The following is a 21,603-nucleotide window of genomic DNA, read 5'->3' as shown; positions in this document are numbered from 1 at the left end:
AATAAATCTCCGGCTCGTCTGCGGCCTCGCAGCAAGAACTACGTCTCTGTGCGTTATTTCTTTCACTTAGATATTTAAGAGTATAGCCCCCTTTCAAATCCTCAATATGTATTGATTATTTTAACAATGAAACTTAACAAAATTAAATATTTGTTTTTGGTTTTCACAACTGTTCACAATCTGATGCTTTTTATGCTTTCAAAGTAAAACACTTTGATGCTGAAATGTGACATAATAAACTAATAATATGCTAAGTTGGGAGATTTGAGTTTAACTTATATTTCATAATTTGATTATTTTTCTTTCTCTGTACAATATTTTACAAATTGTCACATATTCAAAAACAATTAAATAGTCATAAAAAATTACAATAAAAATGGTAATTTGTTTAAAAAAACTAAAATCTATCTATCTATCTATCTATCTATCTATCTATCTATCTATCTATCTATCTATCTATCTATCTATCTATCTATCTATCTATCTATCTATCCATCCATTGTTCCCCCCCCCCTCCAGTTGGTTGCTCCCAGACTGATCGGCCGCAGCGGCGGCAGCAGCAACGATCCCAGCCATGATCCCTTCTGTCGCTGATGATGACGAGGATGAAGCTCCATGTTTCTGAATGAATTCACAGCCAGGGCTCCGCTGCTGCTGGACGGATGCATCGCTTCCTGCCTTCCTTCCTTTCCTTCTTCTTCTTCCTTTTGTTGATCGCACTCTCAGATGCGCGGGATAACTGTGATTATGGACGTGGTGTGTTTTCTGTGGATGCTGCCGTCGGTCTGGGCTGTGGAAGGTAAGCCTGTCTGCTGCACACATCTATGTTCATCTTTCTGCTGCTGCCATCAGGAGGAACCTGCAGGTGGAAAACATTCCATGCATTTATTATTCGCAGTATTATTATTACTGCTACTGTTGTTAATATTATCGTTATTTATGCTCAACATGTGAGCCAGCTGCTGATTTTGTAGGATTTTGGGAGATTCGGGGCCTACCTGCAGTATTCCTGTCAGCTTGTGAAAACTGGACCCAGCAGCTCAGAAAGTAACTGTAGCACCTGGAGTTTGGTCCAAATCAGAACAAGCACAAAGAAATTAGATGCTACATTTATTCAGGATTGTCCATAAGGCAAAACAAAATTATACTGAAATTAATTAAAGAATTTCCTACACACAACACGGTGAAATTAACCAGTATCTGTGAAGAGTGAGATAATTAAATTCTTATCAAACAGCTTCTGGAAGCTGTTTATAATTAAATGATTAGAAATAAAACTTATGTTTCAAATAAAACCTTAAATTATTGTTTATTTTTGGTTAAACTATTCAATTCGTTCTCTGGAATCGAGATCCTTGACACGAATATTTTTGAGTTCACCATCGTCTGGTTGGTTTTCTGAGACAAATTGGTGTTCAGGGAAGGATTGCTTTTGGCAGATTTTCTACCAAAGTTGTTTCAGTGATGAACTGCCATAAATGGATGTTTAGCACCAATTCTCTCTGTTTTTATAAGTGGCAGAACTGAAGTTAGCATTGAAAATGTGCTTCTGTCTGCACCACAGGGCGTTAGAGAACTGCTTTCGTTTGGAGCTGGAAGTTAATTGGTTGTTTATTTCTGACAGATTCTTAAAAACACACACAATTATCCAATGTCTAAATCTGTGAAGTTAGTTTTGCATTTAATCAGTTTAAATTGAGAAGAAATTCAGCAGTAATATAAAGTCTGGTTAGGACTGCAGCAGGGTTTGATTTCATTTCGTCCGTCTGGTAGAGACTATTTACTTTTTAAAAATCTAATTTCACGCATTTTTAATTTAAAACGGTAGTTATAAACTATCAGATGTTTTATTGAAAAATGAGAGGAGTTTAAGGGGCGTTGGTTCATATATAGGCCTGTCGCAATTAGCATGATAAATTAAAATGAGCTCTATATTTCCATTTCTCTTTTTTCTCTTTCTACCAAAAACAGGATAAAGTCTTCAGTCTGATGCTTTTGATCTTTTTCTGAAGGATAATTTTGTCCCCTTAATTCTTTCTATTTGTTGCTTTGCTTATTTATTTTTGGATGTTCTAAATATCTTCCAGTTCCAGTATTAAATGTTCATTTGAATTTAAATTTATTGATCTTTGAGAATGTTTTCTTGCATTGTTACTATTATATAAGTTGAAAATGGTCTCAAAACAATACTACTGTTTATTACAATAACTTATGGGACAATTTATCCCATTGTCCCATAAATTACAATGGGACAATGTAACTTATGGGACCCTGCCTCACTGATAGGGGGCAGCACTGAGCCCCATAGACACAAGTGGCAATAAATAATACATTTATTGTTGTGACAGACCTATTCATACCTCCAGCAGATATTTGGTAAGAGGTGATAACAGGACCACATCGTACTCCATGACAAGTGACTCTCTCACACTGAAGGGCAGCTTAGAGTAACCAGTTAAGTGAACATGAAGGTTTTTGGACTGTGGGAAGAAGCCGGTGTACCAGGAGAGGATCCATGAATCCACAGAGAGAACGTGTCGACCCAGGCAGCGAGGCGGCAGAGCTAATAATGCAGCCAAGAACTCACTGATAAAAATATCTGAGCACATTATATTCATGGCTCATCCTGAGAGCTTTCACACTCGGGTGAAGCAGTGCAGTGCTGCGTCTTACCTCTGGGGGCGCTGTGTCACATTTAGTGAATGAAGCAGGCAGTTTTTTACATGCTTATCGCTGTTATTTACACGTGTTCTACATTTGCTGACGTTTTGCAGTCTGATATATTTAATGAATATAAGTGGCATATTTAGTCCTTCTGATTGGCCATAAATGTGAAGTGAAAATGCGCAGTGAGGCAGAAAGTACTGTGCCTCACTGATAGGGGGCAGTGTTGAGCCCCATAGACACAACAGGCAACAGGTGCTCTTCTTCCACTCATTGAAAGACTGAAAACAATTGGAAAAGGAGAAAATAGGGTAAGACTTTATTAAAAGTGTGTGCATAAGACCCTGTCAGAAACTGCTGTCATGAATGTCATTCTGTAAATAATGGCACTTTCAATGCAAAGTTACATTAAAACTTGTATAAAAAGTCCATTAAAAGTGTTCATAACATGTTTATGTCATGTCAGTCTTAAGCAGACTCCTTCAAGTGTTACTGAGTCGCTGCTGCTCCACCATCATGAGGCCTCAGCATCTTTCAGTCTGTCTCTGGTTTGTGAGCTGCTGCTGTTTCTTCTTCTCGATGTGAATGCTGGTTCACGTTGCAATATCAGTCACTTCTGAGTTTTTCTGCAGCTTGGTACCAACCAGCATTTCTTTTCATCTATCATCACCTGAATGTGAGTCAGTCTGAATCCTTCATGGATCTTCTTCTCCACAGCTGATGGTGTGCATGCTCAGCTCAGCGCTGCTGTTCCTGCACACTGACTGCGTTTCCATTACAAATGTGCTCAAATCTTTGTCACGACTAATGTCAGAAAAACAACTTCACAATTGAAAATCACATGTGAATACATTAATTCATGTGATAAGTTATATAAAAAAAACATCCCACTGTCACTGTACGATCCGTACCTTTGGCTCATTTGCGCTGAAGAAATACTTAAGGATTATTCCTAAAATGTACATCATCAAAGTGTAACATTTATTTATATTAATTAAAATACTATTTTCCAAGACAATGCTTCAATTCTCTTAATGAATAGTTCTCATAATGTAGCTAAAAGATTATATGTAGAAAATTGTGTTGGAGTCACAGGACTGTTAGCTAGTGGTTACCGTCAGTGCGCCCCCTGGTGGACACGATAAAAAGACACTTATTTTATAGTAATCATATATTTAATGAGACTAGCTACATGTGTTATCGGATTACCGATCAGAAACACTAATTTATTACTATATCTTTCCTCACGTTTGATTATTGTACATTTATTCACGATTTGTTTTTTCCAGAATCAGACTTGTAAAAATCGGTTAAATTGTTTTAATCTTTATTTCTTGTTATTGTCTTTAAATCATATACTGTTTTTACGATTACAATGATATGCAAAAGAAAAAGGAAACAAACGTGATAATTAGCCGATGGTACGGATCGTGCAGTGACGGCTGCGCCATCAACCTCCTGCTACTTCCTGTCGTTTTCTTCTTCGTGGTTTATCTGTTGCACACCTGTTCCAGTCATGTGACTCGTGTGATGTGAAAAAAATAAAACCAACTTTGACTCAGCCACAAAATTACCTCATCCGTCAAAACGAAATTGGTATGTTTCCGTTAAGCAAATTTATTTCAGAAATGATAAATTGTGTAATTATTTGGTCGGTGGAAGCGCAGCTGCTGCGTTTGGGTCGTAGGTTGTCGTGTCTGCTGCGCCTCACCGTGCTGCAGCCCCTCAGGGGCGTCCATGTTCGCCCTGTCTGCTGTGGTGGATCCTGTTCTTGTGCTCCAGATTGATGAGATTTATTGTAACATTTCTGTTCGTTGTGTGCCAGTAGACATGTATGTAATCAACGTAATGTGCTTCTTGGGACACTTTTAGTCATCTCTGAGTGCAAACATGCAGAATCACGACACAACAGAGAGTGTTCTCATCCTGGAGGCTTTATTATTTCTCTGCGCTGATAAATAATCCATGTGGATAGAAAAAGGAGTGAAACACAAACTCATTTCAGCATCCTGATATTGCATTATATTGTTTTTTCATGTTTTTGAAACATGAGGAAAAAAACAAAGAAAAGCCAATAACCCAAGATTCACAAAAAGACATAAATGTCTAGATATTACGTTAAAATCTTCTCTCAGTGTTTTGGTTTGGATAAAGATGTCCTGATAGGAATGACCTCAAAGCTCAAACACTGAGCATCGAGACATTGAGTCTCATTGTCCACTGATGCATCAGTTTTACTGTAGCATATATTCACTCGAGCATATTTTCTCTCCCAAGGGGGTCAGTAGTTTTAGTCCACTTACTCAATCTCTAGCGGACAATCACGTACCAGAACCCACTGGTTTCCCAACAGCTCGGCAAAATGTCCAGAAAATTAGTGATTCATGCAACATTAGCCTGAAATATTTTTTTATTTTATTCCAGAGCGTTTACTATGACTGAGTAAGCTGATTCAGGCTTGATTGCATTAAAAATAGTCACATAATCAATCGCATTTCTTTTTCTACATACAAAAGTCTTGAGCCGGAACTTTTGTATTAGCATTTCTGGCATGCCTGTTAATGTGACGCACAAGCTACATCCGCTAACAGCAGCGACAAAGTTGCTTCTCTCGGTCCACTATGGGTTAACTTCTGTTTCTAAACGATCTGATTGGACGCTGGTAAAGAAGGTTGTTGAATCAAGTTGTGCTAAAAGGAGTTCAAGCCTAAAATAGCATCGCAGTGCTAAACATGTTGCATGCTAATGTTAGCATCCACATTTCTAAAGGAAGAATGATCAGAGATGAACTTTACTCCAACCTGATGGTTGAAAAACCTGAAGAACAGATTAAAAACTTTAAATATCTTCATTATTGTTCAGCTCATATGTCTGTTTGTTCAGATGTCGCCTGCGTCAGTTTTATACCAGAAACACAATGGAAAGGTTCCAGCTCTGAATTTTTTTTAATGCAAAAAAAAAAAGAAAAGAAAAACATGTTTAGTTTTGTTAAAACTTTTAGCTTATTAAAATCAATGCAATTATTTAATTAAAATTAACACATAACTGTCCTGATCCTAATATAAATGCTTATTGTGAAGGACTGGGATCTGCTATTACTGCTACAAAAGGTGCTGCAGGATATAAAATAAGATTTATGACCTTTATTAGTTTGAAGTTACTTTAGGGAAATTTATGATTTGATTTATTCATTTTTTTGTGGAAGGATGCAAACATATTTGTTAGTTTTTATTCTTAATCCTGGATTGTTTGGGTTTTTCTGTGTTTGTATTTTGATCATTTCCTTCTTTTTTGCTTAGTTTCTTTGTGTATTCGTTTTGTTAACATCTCTAAATATTTCTGCCTCTGACTGCCTCCATCTTGGGTCCAACTCTTCAGCAACATGACATATTGAGGATTTTACCTCAAAGCAATAAAAATATGTGCGTTATCTCCTCTGCACCGCTCCTCATCGAGGCCATACGGAGATGAAACAATCAACGCTGAATCTGATTGCTAAGGAGATAAAATCTGAAATTACTGGTCAGTTTTTTAGCATGTTTGTCGTCATGACGATTTTTTCCAAATGAGCCGTATGGCGCTGGAAGCTGGCTAACAGCCACCGCTGTGACGTGAAGCAGGGAGTTTATGATGCGTCTCTGTTGGTTTGATCTATCATGACATATATTATGTGATGCAGCCTAGTAGGATTATGTGTGCTGGGCTTAGTTGGCCCACTCTCTCCTCCTCTTTGGCCTACTTTTACTGAATCATGCAGGAGGACAGAAGCACAAGAGCGCCCTCTACATCCATGCAGCAGAACTGCAGGAACAGATGGAGCCAGTTGGAAGAATCAAAGTTAATTAACTACAGTCTGCAGGGAAAAAGAAAAGATTAAATTCATGCATTTCTATTTTTTATAGTATTAAAGCAAACATATTTTACAAAGCCAAGTCTTTGTGGAGCAAACTAGGTTTTGGTTTGAACAGAAGATCATTTGTCAAGTTGATATAAAACAATTTATGTAAAAGTTTAGCAGGGATTCCTGGTATTCCAGGTGATTTCCAGCTGTTTTTTCTGTCTGTACTGCTGGGAATGAGGACCAGCTCTAATAAATATGCAGCAGAAAGGAGAACGTCAGACACTAATGCACCTGTCTCTCCATCTTCCACTAGAAGCTCCAGCTGTGCCGAGCCCACATACATTTTAAATGTGGAACTGCAGCAGCGTCTTTCATTATTAACACACATTCACTCGCGTATTTAATTCTCCTTCCCTCTGATTATGACGAATTTGTTTCTGCATGTCATGTGCGGCTTGGAGAACGTTTCCAAACATGCAGACAGCAAGAATATTTATCCACAGCTTCAGATCCTGAGTGTTTATACATTTTTCATCAGGAGTGGATCCCAATTTCATTCAGCCACAGTCAGAGCGAGTCATCTACAATTAGTGTCAAGTCAGCTGAATTTAGTTTTATTAGTGCCTGGGGTGTCCAAACCTTTTGCACCGACTCTCTTTAACTGACTTAAACCCTCTGAGCTGTAGTGAGGGGAGAACTAGAAAGTAACATGAAAAATAAAAAAATCTTCAAGTATTTATACTTTGATGCAGTATTTAGTCAGTTCGTACTTTCCAACACAGAAAAAAAAGCAAAATTATAACAACTTACTTTTTCTAAATGAATCCAGCTCCAGTAGTGAGTTGGAGAAACTTTTCATCCACAAATTCAAAGTAATTTACTAAAATGATTTCTTTTTAAGTCAACTTACTATTTTTAATTAAATACCATTTTGTATCTTAATTTATCATTTTATACCCGATGGATGGCATTATGGACAACAGAAAAATATTTAAATTACTGTATCCTTAGGGCTGAAATGATTAATTGGATTAATTGTGATTAATCAATTAATGAAATATTAATCAACTAATTTAGTAATAGTATAATAGCTAAATATAGTATAAAATCATGAAAAAGTGTCTTCTTGCAGAAAAAACATCGTACTCAGAGGAGTAATTAAGCCAAAACTGAACAAACAATACAAACATTTTGCATAATGGATAAATAAAAAAATTTAAAAATGTACAGAAATCCTCAAATGACAGATTTAGCTTCACCCGGTTCAAATTCTGTAAAACAAAATCTCCTTTTAAACACCTTTTGCTGTCCAATTATTAATTGATTAATAGAAAAATAATAATCAGCTTCTAGCTGCAAAAATGATCAAATGTTATTGCAGTTTTTGCAGAAATTGAATTATTTGTTTATTTTCTTATTTTTAAAGACTTATCACATTAAAAAGGCGTTTTAAAGAAAATTTTGCAGAATGTCCCATTTTTTCATCCGATTAATTGATTAATCAATGGAACAATTAAGTTTTGGTCAATATGTTCAGTACAAACAAGATTTGCCATCTTGTTTGTACTGAACTAAAACCTGGGTTCACAACTCACACTTTCTATACGGACAGTTTAGAAACTCAAAGTGACAGCTAGTGAAGTCATAAAGGTGTGATGATTTGTGTCTGCACACCGGGCTGTGCTGCAGCCAGCAGTGCTGCAGCCAGCAGACAGAAAGCTGCAGCAGAGAGGAGAGGAAAACTTTGGACATCTAAAATCTCAACTTCAGCGTTGGAGCAGAGCGCTGCACCCACAGAGCCTCTGAAATGACTTTTTCTTCCAAAAATAGAAGATGTTTTTCAAAAATTAAAGCAACATTAAAAAGTGTCGCTACATGTGATTTCAGTACAATATTCTCGAACGAGAATATTGTACTGAATGATGCCATTATCATAATGATGCCATTATGATAATGGCATCATAATGGAAGCTACTAACATTAAAAACACACTAAGCATGGAGCAGTTTGTGGGAATTTGAGTTTTGAACTGTGGGGGTGAATAGATTAATTTGAAATGTGCTGCAGGTCAGCGCTGGTGGCCTCTTTGTTCCTGCCCAACTGTGGCTCCAACACCTGGCTCTCCACTCGCTCCCTGCTCCTCATTAATCGCTGCTGACGCTAACAGGAAGCGATCACCTGGAAAAATGGGCCATTTGGTTGCAGCAGTGCTGCTCACATTTTAACGTCTCTCCCAACCAGCCAAACCCTGACAGTCATTTCCCAAAGTCCTGACTAATTATTTCAGTTTGAGCTTGTTTCATTTTGCCGAACATGGAAACAAAAAAATGTAATTGAAGACAACAGAATAAACAACAAATTTTAACAGGAAATAATCATGAGAAATGTTGTGGGCAGCAGAAAACCAGCAGATCGAGCCTCAAACTTTAGCATCGTGTTTTTAACCTCAAAGCTGCAGAGACAAAAACTCAGTCCAGGTTTTTATCGCCTGAATTAAACGTCATCCTCTCTGGTCTGAGGAGTTCCTGACCTTGGCTGGTGTCCAGCTGCTGACAGCATTTAGCAAAACAGGTTCAATAAGCAATAAATCAGTTAATTGCATGATAAATTCATTTTTCCCTTTTCTCTCTTTTTCTACCAAAAACTGGATGGTAAAAGTTTCAATCTGGTTCTTTAGTTTCAACTGTCCCTTTTTTTGAAGGACAGTTTGGTATAGAGATTTCATGATTGGTTTTATTTGTTCTTTCTGTTGTTTTGTTTATTTACTTTGGTATTTAAAATGTCTTCTAGTTCCAGAGTTTCTGAAAGAACAAAAAAAGTTGAATTCTTTCACACTCTTTTCCTCCTTTTGTCGTTTCTGCAGAAGTTCTGATGGATTCAACGACAGCAACAGCAGAACTCGGCTGGACCATCTACCCATCACAAGGGGTGAGGAAACGGTGAAAGTAAATTAAACAAAGTGAAACAAAGTGAAAGGTAACATTTCTCTGCCTGTGTTTGTGTTTCTGTCTCAGTGGGAAGAAGTGAGTGGCTATGATGAACACATGAATACCATTCGAACGTACCAGGTCTGCAATGTTTTTGACAACAGCCAGAACAACTGGATCCGGACCCGGTTCATCCAGCGCCGCGGCGCTCAGCGCATCCACGTCCAGATGAAGTTCTCAGTGCGGGACTGCAGCTCCATTCCCAACGTTCCCGGCTCCTGCAAGGAGACCTTCAACCTGTACTACTACGAGTCGGACTCGGACGTGGCCAGCAAGGCGTTCCCGCCCTGGATGGAGAACCCCTGGGTGAAGGTGGACACGATAGCAGCCGACGAAAGCTTCTCCCAGGTGGAACTGGGAGGACGCATAATGAAGATCAACAGTGAAGTTCGAAGTTTCGGACCCGTTTCTCGTAAGGGATTCTACTTGGCCTTCCAGGATTACGGCGCCTGCATGTCCATCATCGCCGTCAAGGTGTACTACAGGAAATGTCCGCGGGTGATTCAGAACGGGGCGGTGTTCCCTGAGACTCTGTCCGGAGCGGAGAGCACCTCTCTGGTGGCGGCCAGGGGAGTGTGTGTCCCCAACGGGGAGGAGGTGGACGTGCCCATCAAGCTGTACTGCAACGGGGACGGGGAGTGGATAGTTCCCATCGGCCGCTGCATGTGTAAGGCCGGGCACGAGGCGCTGGAGAACGGCACACTTTGCCAAGGTAAGGAAGACGTTGCTGCCTGCATTCAGGTCTGATGCTGAAGAGGACATTTCCTTAAAGGGCCAGTATCATGTGTCTTCCAGGCACATACTGCCATTTTATGGCATAAAAAGTAACAATGTTACCTTCAGTTGTTATAAAAAAAAAGCTATAAATATCAAACATGACTTAAGTTTGACTTCTTAACTCCTTGAAATTGGGCCTCTGTCTCTTTAAAAACTCCTGCCATTTCCTCTGTTAACCCTTTAACAATGTTTTTATCAGTGTTGCTGAGCAGTAGCTGCTATAATGAGCTCAGCACATCCACCAGGTGTTTGCTAATTGCTGCTGGCTAGTCTGAAGGAGCTGAGTGGGGGAGGAGCTGCACCTCGGAGGCGGGGCTAAGTCCACCCAGGTGCTTTGCACAGCTGAATGGTTGCCATGGAGATTAAAGGATTTCTCAAACATGCATGAAAGAATCAAAACACTCTAGTTTTGTTTTCGATGAAGGAAAAACATTATAACATATCAGCTGATTTTACATGATACTGCCCCTTTAAGATTAAAGGGGCAGTATCCCCCTTTAATCTTAAAGGGGGATACTTTTGTACATGTAAGATTCATGTACAAAAGTTACATGAATCTTTTGTAACTTTGACTTATTTTGTCCGCTGAAATGAGACACTATGCATTATAAAACATTTTGAACAACACTAATATGACTGCACCAATTACAGCTGTAACTGTTTGTTGCTATGGCAATGGTACAGCCTGAACGACCCAAAGCGAATAAAGGTTTAATACAGGGGTGTCTAAACTTTCTGTCACATGAGCCAAAATCATCAGGTCAAAAGTAAGAAAACAAAGATAAAGCAAGTGAAGTAGGCTGATTTATTTATTTTTTAGGAAAACAATGTTATTTATTTTAGATCTAAAATTTAAGAAATATTTTGCATGTTTGTTGTATTAACTTAGATGGATGAATAATCCAGAAAGGAGAAAGGAAACTAAGAAAGAAGGAAAACGGAGGGGCAAACCAATAATCATAATATATTAAATAATCATGTTATTTACAGTGTAAGCGATGATCCTACACTGTAAAAAACGTCTCTAAATTATGGCATTGAACCGTAAATTAAGAGACGTTTTTTACAGTGTATGTTACGTATTAAATATTATTTTCCATAGAAAGTTGTTGAGTTAGTAAATTCACCGTTTTCAATATGTCAGACTGATGATTCCTTTTATAAAAATTGATTCCTTGGCAATAACTCAGGAATAATTATTGCATTTATTTATTAACAGAGACTTTCCCATTATGCATAACTGTACTAACATTTTACATTTTCTACAGTTTGTCAGTGTAGGATTAGACTGCTGCTGTAACACCTGAATTTATTTTCAGGTCTGCCTGTGAGTGTGAAGGTTACAGGATTTACAGTTTGATTATAATTTAAAACAGCCATTTCTCTGCCGTTTGCCTGCTTCCTTCTGCTCCTTTGCCCTGGTTGCATCCCTTGTTCTAACAGGTTATGAAAAGTGACAGCATCTGTCGGGGTCTCTGTAACTGTCATGTTAGTGAGCTGACCTTTCTCAGACGCAGACATGAGCAGGCCTTATGCTTTCAGGAGAAAATGTGAGCAAGAAAGAAACGTAGAAATATTGTTTTCAGAACATGTCAAGCGCTGATGTCTGTCAGGACTGTTTACGTAACAACAAGCAGAAACGATGCAAAGTGGCGCCATGTGACCATGTTCAGCTTGCCTGCTGCTCGTTTCCCTCCTGACCCTTCAGTTGTCTGTTCTTTCTCCAGCTTGTGCGTCGGGTTTCTTCAAAGCTGCACAGGGAGATGAGAAATGCCTGCAGTGTCCCATAAACAGCCGAACCATCAGCGACGGAGCAACCAACTGCATCTGCCGTAACGGCTACTACCGCGCTGACGCCGACCCTGCCCGGATGCCGTGCACCAGTACGTAAACACACCGGAAGTTACAGCAGCCGGTCCGCAACGATGCAGCGTGTTTTACAAAACGCATGCATGATGATGATGATGATGAATATAAACTGCTCTCACGCAGAGCTGTGAATAAGCAGAGTTGGGTAGTTACATTTACTCAGTTACATTTTTGAAAACGTTACTTTTACTTTGAGTAATTTTATTATGAAGTATTTGTACTTTTACTTGAGTAAAATGTCTGGATTCTCTGCCCACTGAATGAAAAACAACCAAAAAACAGACGCACACCTGCAGTTTTTGTCAAAGTTTTTATTGAAAAAAACTGATGTTGAAAATAATATCTGTTGTCACTTTGGTCCTTAAAATCCCAACATTTCCACTTAACTTTATATTTGGGTCCGTCTGATGACTTTATTTAAAGATATTAATTGATTGATAATTTGATCAGTTACACTTGACTTTTACCAAATACTTTTTCACTCTTGAATAATTTCTAGGACGGATAATTTTTTCTTTACTTGAGTAAAAATATGCTGAAGCAGTTCTACTTTTATCTGTGCATAATTTTGGATACTCTGTACGGACAACAGATTAATAATCTGACGACATGAATAAGTAGAATGATGTTTGATTCAGCATTTATTTTAATTAGTGTGACCATCCTCCAACGTTTGGAGGCTCTCCTCCAAAACACCTGAATCAAATGAATGTTAAAAGCTGCAGTTTGTAATATTTATTTAAAAATGCTATCTTTATGTACACATATGCTAAAACTGTCACCCTGTCATGACACTGTAATATGATTCAGATAATCTGTGAAAATATTAATCTTCTCCACCTCCTTCCTGAGCTTATATTGTCATCTGAAGAAATGAACCAGAAACAACCAATCAGAGCCAGGAGGAGGGGCTTAGCGCTGTCAATCAATGCTAAACAACTCACCGTTTTATCAGTGGCCAACTATAAACTATAATATTGTTGTTTTGAGAATGTTTTAAGTGTTATATTGATAATGCTGTCATAATGCAGGCTCTCAAAGTCCAATACATCTACATTTCGTAAAGAACATTTTAACACTGGAGCTGGAAGATATTTTAAATACCCAAAAATAAAACACTACAACCAAAACAATAAATAAAAAATAAAATCCACTTACAGCTCAATTCAGCTTTATAGCGAGAATCTACTACAAATGTCGTCTCAAGAACTGTTCAGAAAAATGTTTTAAATTAAACCAAAACCGAAAATTAAATGGATTATGATGTTTCTGTAAACAAAATTACTTTTCTAAAAATATTAATCATCAGAATGGAAACGATCAAGCTCATTTTAATGATCATAATTGTTTAATTATAAGACATAACTAGACTGAGCTTACAGTTTGGAAAAGTCTTTTAGATCATTTTGTGGGGATGTTCAGCTGGTCTGTCATGTGACGCTCTTCTTCCCGCCCAGCTGTTCCTTCAGCGCCGCAGCGGGTCATCTCCATGGTGAATGAGACGTCTGTGAAGCTGGAGTGGAGCCCGCCGCTGGAGAGCGGAGGCCGAGAGGACGTCGTCTACAACATCATCTGTAAGAGCTGCGACAGCCGGCGGGGCAGCTGCACCCGCTGTGGAGACAACGTCCAGTTTGTCCCGCGGCAGCTCGGCCTGACGGACACCGGCGTCCACATCAGCGACCTGCTGGCTCACACCCAGTACACCTTTGAGATTCAAGCTGTGAACGGAGTGTCTGACCAGAGTCCGTATTCGCCACAGTACACGTCCGCCAACATCACCACCAACCAGGCCGGTTAGTGAACATCTTTCAAATCTGTTTCATCCATCGAGATCCAACGGGACAGAAAAGAAAAAGACGTTTCCTGTCAGGAACCTGATAATAAATGGGAGTGGAGATGGGGGGTGGTGTCTCACTCATAAAGCAGATGGATGATTCCACTGACCGTTGATGGATCCTACACCATCATATGCATAGAAAGACGAGTGCAGTCGTGGGCACACTTCCACTAAACTTTGGATAGCAGAGCTAATTTTTCCACTGAAGCTAACTTTAAAAAGAAGTTAGCTAAAGTTTCCAGAGTTAGCTTTGAAAATAAGTTAGCCAAAGATGGAAAAAAGATGCTAATGTGCAGTGTTTGGCATGCTAATGCGTTAATAGCAGAGTTAATTTTTCATTTAGCGCTTCAGCTAACTTTGAAAATAAGCTAGCTAAACATGGAAGCTGATCTCCGTGGTGGAGAGCACCCTGAGGGTTTTGAGACCAAGCATTCTCAACTTGAAGTCTCACAATCGTTTTCTCTGGTGCTCTTTTTGTGGCTTTGTCACATTTTGTCTCTAACTTAGCATCTTTTTGGTTTCTTCTCAGCACCATCTGCAGTGTCCATCATCCACCAAGTTAGCAGAACTCCCAACAGCATCACCCTGTCCTGGTCTCAGCCCGATCAGCCCAACGGTGTTATCCTGGACTATGAGCTCCAGTATTATGAGAAGGTACATCCGTGCCGATTTTGGGTTCTGCACGGAAACAGTCATTGGTTGAACTGTTTTGTCTGTTTCAGAACTTGGCCGAATGGAACTCCTCTCTGATAAGGAGTCAGACCAACACAGCAGTCATACGGGCCTTAAAGCCTGGAACCATCTACGTCTTCCAGGTCCGAGCTCGAACTGTCGCTGGATTTGGAAGCTTCAGCGGCAAAATGTTCTTCCAAACCATTACTATGGGTAAGACCTCTATCTGCTGGTAGGATGTAAATAACCTTCAAATTTCAGTCAACAAGCTGATATCAGTGCATGTGTGCGTGTTGTATGAACCCTCTGGTGAAGAGGAAGGTTGAATTATGCCACATCCCACTCAGTCTTTTATTTCTAGGGCCTCCATTGGAGTCTGTAGAAGGTGGTTCTAAAGTCAGTTGAAGTTGTTAAGAGAAATGTTGGAATAAAAACGTCTCATTAAAGACTGAATCCTCCAGCACAGGCAATGATTGGCTCAGAGATTTCACCATCAACACAGAGAGTAATGTCGTGTCTGGAAAGATCAAAAATCTGTGTTTCTTGTTTCTCTTGGGAAGTCGAACCTCTTTCATTGCTAAGTGTCTCTGCTGGATATGAAATGTTCTGCTGATTCTGTCTGCTATCCGCTCACATATCTAAAATGATCAGGCTGTTAGCAGTCTTACATTCAGTAGAAAATATGTAAATTGGCCTTAAATAAGATAATCACAGGTCCTACATGTTGTTGTGGCAGGACTATTTAATCACATATATTCTATGTAGTTTATTTTCTGCATGGGATTTTTCTTTGAAGCAAAAGTTTGAGTCGCAGACATCGGCGTTGCGTTCTGTTGGGGCTAGCTAGCAAGCTAGCTTTTTGCGTCTATCGTTGATAAGTGTAAATTATTGCCAGTTAGCTAGACAATGTTCTGTACGATGCTACGTCCGTTCTGTGTAAAAAAGCTTACTACTACATAAAATATGCAATTTTCTTTTGTACATTTCTCTCATGACACGGGTCTCAAATTTAAGTCATAATGGTCTTAAAAAAGGTCTTAAAAAGTTTAAGTTTGAGTTGATTAACCTGCAGAAACCCTGTAATAGACACAGATTGTGGATTGAATTGGTTTTCCTCTTCTTGGACTTCTAACTGGATATTTTCTGATGCGGTAGGGCGTGGAAAGCTGTTTAAGATCCAGTCAAAACACTGAAATCCTCAGGGTCTGGCATTTAGTTCATGGCAGGATCTAGAAGTCAACTTGTGAGAATCCTTATAAAATAATGGAGGATGAAAGTCTGCCTGTGGTTTCTGACACCACAGGCAGTGAAAGGTGGAAGCAGACATGCTCAGAGTCTGGCTTGTTTCAAGACGCTGTTTCAGTCAGCTCCAGTCTTTATCTTTTGTCTGTTTTTGTTGTTAGAAGAGTATAACTCCAGTATCCAGGAGAAGCTACCTCTCATCATCGGTTCGTCTGCAGCAGGAGTCGTCTTTATCATCGCCATGACTGTTGTCATAATCGTGTGTCGCAGGTGAGACATTATTTGATGGTGCAGGTAAACAAACTCGGGCAACCGTTGTTATCAGAGTAAGAACTGGTGAGCTATACTTCTAGGACTCACATGCACGTCTAAATGCATCGAATTTTCTTTTGGTGTTATGTACATGTAACATAAACACATTGTTTTTATCTGTAGACATTTCTTACTTTAAAGATCTTTGTTTTTCCTCATCAGGAGGAGTTCAGACAGACCAGAATCAGAGTACTCCGACAAACTCCAACATTACACCAGTGGCCACAGTAAGCAGCTGTTTCAGTCTTCTGTCCTACAGTTATAAAGATCAAAACCCGTCTTTAGTGAGATGGGACTTAGTTTTGGCTGCTCCTAACTTTGAGGTTTTTTATGCGTCTCTGCTGCTTTTCCGTTTCTCTCTATGAAAGTTTCCCCAGGAGTGAAAATCTACATCGATCCCTTCACATATGAAGATCCCAATGAAGCTGTAAGAGAGTTTGCCAAAGAGATCGACATTTCCTGTGTCAAGATCGAGCAGGTCATTGGTGCAGGTAAGGAGACGATGAATCAGAAACACAATGTTTGAGGACAAACTGGAATATTAGGAGCTTTGCTGCTTGGCTCAACTCTTTCTTCACAAACAGAGATCTTACTGAGAGACCTTTGTCCGTTTTCAAACTGCCAACTCGTCTTTCTGATAGGTGAGTTTGGGGAGGTGTGCAGTGGAAACCTGCGGCAGCCTGGGAAAAGAGAGATGCTGGTGGCCATCAAGACGCTGAAGGCGGGCTACACTGAGCGCCAGAGGCGGGACTTCCTGAGTGAGGCATCCATCATGGGCCAGTTTGACCATCCGAACATCATCCATCTGGAGGGGGTGGTGACCAAGAGCAGCCCAGTGATGATCATCACAGAGTTCATGGAGAACGGATCCCTTGACTCCTTTCTTAGGGTAATGCTACCACATCATACATACAAAGATACCAACATACTGTGAGCAGAGTTAACTCTTGCTCTGTTCATGCAGATGATAACCAGTTAGACTCGGTGTCACTGATAAGGTTGCTTTATGCTTCACACACAAACACTCTGTGGAAAATAGATGCCGACAAAACTTTAGAAACATTTATACTTTACGGTTTGTCCTCTCTGCAGCCCATGTGCTGCTAAACTAGATTCTGACTTGAAAAGTCGAATACATTTACCGTCGGTGTCTGAAGGTGTTTTCACACCTGATAGTCCGGTAGACTCTGTTCGATTGGGGACCAAAATAGAAACATCTATTGGAACCAAAATTTCATAATCAGATCCTTCTCCAGCTGCTGTGGTTCTCTTTCTGCTCTGAGTCAAACCAACCTGTTCCCCTCCTGGCCAGTGGGGGCGCTGCTCCAAGAACCACTGAAGGAAACAACACAAAACCTCTGAAGAAGACATTGACACTTCTTTCTTCACAAAATGGAAACAATATTGGAGTAGCGTCAGATTTTAGCAGTTGGAGGATTTCTCCTGCTAGTGCTAGGCTAGCATGTTTGTTTTGGGTGTTTTTCCCAGAATGCCCTGTGCTGTAGACCACTTCCTGCTTTTGTTTCGGTTTCCAGTCCGCTTGGTGTTCACATATGAATTCAAACCGAACCAGAGTTCATTTCAACCAAACCCAGACGGAGGTTTATAGGCGGACCAGAGTTCACTTTTTTGGTCCAATTACACATTCACACTTCCCCAAATGAACCGGACTGTCTATACCAGGGGTGTCCAAAGACGGTCCTGGAGGCCCGGCGTCCTGCATGTTCTAGTTCTCTCCCTGGTGGTAGTAACAACCTTTTCAGCAGGTCAGTGTTCCTCTTGGGCCTCTAACGAGCCATCATTTGATCCAGGTGCATTAAACCAGAGAGAGACTAAAACATGCAGGATGTCGGGCCTCCAGGACCGACTTTGGACCCCCCTGGTCTAGACAAACAGACTGTAGTTGGATTAAAGTGGACCAAACATAACTGGTGTGAATGCACCATTAGAAAGCGCCTTTTGGCAATTATGGTGCTTTTATGAGGAGCAAAAACCTGACAAACCAATCTGATTTGATGACAGCGATGACACATTCAGAGTAAATTGATGTGATTTTTCTCTTTCCAAAAGCAAAACGATGGGCAGTTCACTGTGATCCAGCTGGTGGGGATGCTGCGCGGCATCGCAGCAGGAATGAAATACCTTTGTGAGATGAACTACGTTCATCGAGACCTGGCTGCCAGGAACATCCTGGTGAACAGCAACCTGGTGTGTAAAGTGTCCGACTTTGGCCTGTCGCGTTTCCTGGAGGACGACACGTCCGACCCAACATACACCAGCTCTTTGGTGAGTCCTTACTGAAGAACCTCAGCACTTGTGATGAATTCATTTTCAGTTGGTGGCAAATTTCCTACATTCTTCCTTCCTGTTAGGGAGGGAAGATTCCCATTCGGTGGACGGCTCCTGAGGCCATTCAGTACAGGAAGTTCACCTCCTCCAGTGACTGCTGGAGCTACGGCATCGTCATGTGGGAGGTGATGTCATATGGTGAGCGGCCCTACTGGGACATGAGCAACCAAGATGTAAGTAAATCCCTACTGGAGATCAATACAGGAAGTGTTTGGTTATCTCCTGTTGGTTAGATTGAATCAAAGTGTTCAAAGTGCTTTGCATCATGAAAACATAAAAACATCATTTGGCGTTGCATTTTGTCAAATGCCATCATTAAAATCATCAGTACACATAAAACATGTTGTCAATTATCAGTTATTTTTAATCAGAAGTGACTCTAAACAGGTGGGATTTTAGTCTAGATTTAAAGCCAGACAGTGTTACGGCTGCTTTGCAGTTTTCTGGAAGTTTGTTCCAGATTTGTGGTGCGTGGAAGCTGAATGCTGCTTCTCCATGTTTGGTTCTGGTTCTGGATGCTGAGCAGAACCAGAACCTGAACCAGAGAGGTCTGTAAGGCTGATCCAGCAGCTGCAGATGAGTTTTGGCGTGAATCTCTTGGTGAAAGTAGCTTGAATTTTCATCAGTGTTTGGGTTTTTGCAGGTAATCAACGCCATAGAGCAGGACTACAGGTTGCCGGCTCCGATGGACTGTCCGAGCGCGCTGCATCAGCTGATGCTTGACTGCTGGCAGAAAGATCGCAACAATCGGCCGAAATTCAGTCAGATCGTCAGCACACTGGACAAGATGATCCGCAACCCCAACACCCTCAAGACCACAACGCCGCTGTCGTCATGGTGGGCAGACAGACTCTTCACACCCTGACCGGCCCACACTCGCTCACTCATCATGTCTCTACTCTGCTCTGGTTTTTGCACCAGTGTTCACTTACCTCTGCTGGACCGCAGCACCCCGGACTTCACCTCCTTCAGCACGGTGGATGAGTGGCTGGAGGCCATCAAGATGGGCCAGTACAAGGAGAACTTTGCCAACGAAGGCTTCAGCAGCTTCGACGTGGTTTCTCAGATGACCATGGAGTACGCTGGTTACATCCACCGACACATTTCAAATCGGTTTATTGGTGCAACACGTTTAAAAGAACCTTAACAATAAGTAAAACCTTTAGGTATAAAACTAAAATATATTTAGATTAAGTTTAGGTGTAGAAGGACGTTCCGGTTAAAACCAGAGTAAGGAGGGTTAAATATTAAAGTGGGATAGGAAACAACTGCAGCTTATTCTAAAATGCTACACAGATGTGCCTACATTTCTTAGAAACAGAGGATTTCCTGGAACTACTGGAGTTTATTTTACAGAATAAGGAGAAGTGGAAGGACATGCAGCCCAGAGTTCAGAAACAGAATAAAATGAAAATATTGAAATAAGATTATCAATACTAGTGCAGTTTTTCTAAAAATGTGTTAAAATATATACATTATTTAATTATGTTATGGACTTATAACTACCCACCCAGTATTTTTTCACAAATAGAGGGGATGCTGTTGGCTGCTTTAATTAGCTTTAAAATGAACACATGAAACAGATTTAGACTCTTATTGTGAAGGGTCGTGGTACACTTCTGTACATTTTATAATTTTAGCGTTGTAAAATCGCCATGCTTTAAGCAAAAACTATTTTTAGTTATGGATTATTCTATGAATTATTCTGATGATTAATTGTATTTTAAAAATTGATACATCCTGCAGATTTTTTATTTAATGCAGAATTTAAACCAGGTGAAAATTAAATTGCCACTTGATGTTTTGGGTAGGACAAATTTGTGGACGAAATTTTTATGTATATTTTAAATGCAAATGTGTATATATTTGCACAGTTTTGGCTTAATTAGTGTTTTGTCTTGTTCTTTCAGCAGTTTGCCTTTTTGATTCTGTTAACAATTAATTGATTTCTAAATTTCAATAATCGATTAATCAGATTAACCGCTTCAGCCCGAACCCTCAGTTACTCAGAACCAGTCTTGTTTTGTTGTCAGGGACATCGTCAGGATAGGCGTGATGCTGGCCGGCCACCAGAAGAAGATCCTGAACAGCATCCAGTCCATGAGGGCGCAGATGAACCAGATTACCTCAGTGGAGGTGTGATTCCACGGACCCACCGCAGGAGGCCAGCACCCTCCCGAACTTCTGAGGAGAGCCAACAGCATCCATCCAAACTGTGACCTCACCGTACCTCCCTACAGACTCCACCCGTTCGGGTCCGTCGCTCGGCAGCGCAGAGACGTTGGCTTGTTGTTGTGGCAGCTGCTACGTTCAGGTAACGGTGCATTCAGGAGCTTCGAGTTGCAGTCAACCTGAGATGATACGCTCTGTTTCTGCTCATCACCTCCACCACGAGTTCCTTTACTGAGCAACAAGAAAGTCCGTCCAACATGACCTGGCAGTTCCAGTTTAAGGTTGACTTGATCTGTTGGACCTCACATGTGGTGCTTTTGGTGGCAGGCGGACTTCGAGGCCTTAAACATCACAGACAATCAGCTGAAGGCAACATCTGGACTGACTGACATCTGTCGCTTCACTCCTCCGGCTCTCTTTTCTACACCTTTTACCAATCAGATTTCCTGACTCTTGGTTTGGCATTATGGATGAGGGGAGTTTTCAGTTTTTGGGACATAATTTATTTTATTATTTAAAGGGGCAGTACTATGTAAAGTCTCTCTTTTTTTTTTTTTTTTTACTTTTACATCATGTGATAATGTTCATCAAAAACGAACCTGGAGTGTTGATTTTATTCTGTCATACATGTTTGGGAAATCCTTTAATCTCCATGGCAACCATTCAGCTGTGCTAAACACCTGGGTGGACCTAGCCCCGCCTTTGAGGTACAGCTCCTCCCATTTCAGATCCTTCAGACTAGCCAGCAGCAATTAGCAAACACCTGGTGGAGTAGCTGAGCTCATTATAGGAGCTACTTATCAGAGCAACTCTGATAAAAACGTTAAAGGGTTAATAGAGGAGCCATGTTGGGATGACTTCCTGGAGGCGGAGCTTCAGAA

General features: G+C 40.4%; 1 protein-coding gene across 1 annotated transcript; it reads left to right on the top strand.

Annotated features, from left to right (window-relative positions):
* The first annotated feature begins 499 nt into the window (after positions 1 to 499).
* LOC103153474 (ephrin type-B receptor 2-like) lies at positions 500 to 21,401 on the top strand. Its single transcript, XM_007574409.2, has 16 exons — positions 500 to 799; positions 9,369 to 9,433; positions 9,520 to 10,204; positions 11,997 to 12,152; positions 13,596 to 13,931; positions 14,505 to 14,629; positions 14,698 to 14,860; positions 16,051 to 16,159; positions 16,364 to 16,428; positions 16,570 to 16,692; positions 16,843 to 17,090; positions 18,272 to 18,487; positions 18,574 to 18,723; positions 19,194 to 19,387; positions 19,472 to 19,627; positions 20,584 to 21,401. The coding sequence occupies exons 1-16, from the start codon at positions 727 to 729 to the stop codon at positions 20,690 to 20,692; spliced, it is 2,973 nt and encodes a 990-aa protein (XP_007574471.1). The 5' UTR covers positions 500 to 726; the 3' UTR covers positions 20,693 to 21,401.
* Positions 21,402 to 21,603: the final 202 nt, after the last annotated feature.

The sequence above is a fragment of the Poecilia formosa genome, unplaced genomic scaffold, assembly GCF_000485575.1.
Source record: "Poecilia formosa unplaced genomic scaffold, Poecilia_formosa-5.1.2 Scaffold351, whole genome shotgun sequence".
Taxonomy (NCBI): domain Eukaryota; kingdom Metazoa; phylum Chordata; class Actinopteri; order Cyprinodontiformes; family Poeciliidae; genus Poecilia; species Poecilia formosa.
Note: the sequence above shows the minus strand (reverse complement) of the source record. Positions and strands in the feature narration are given on the sequence as shown.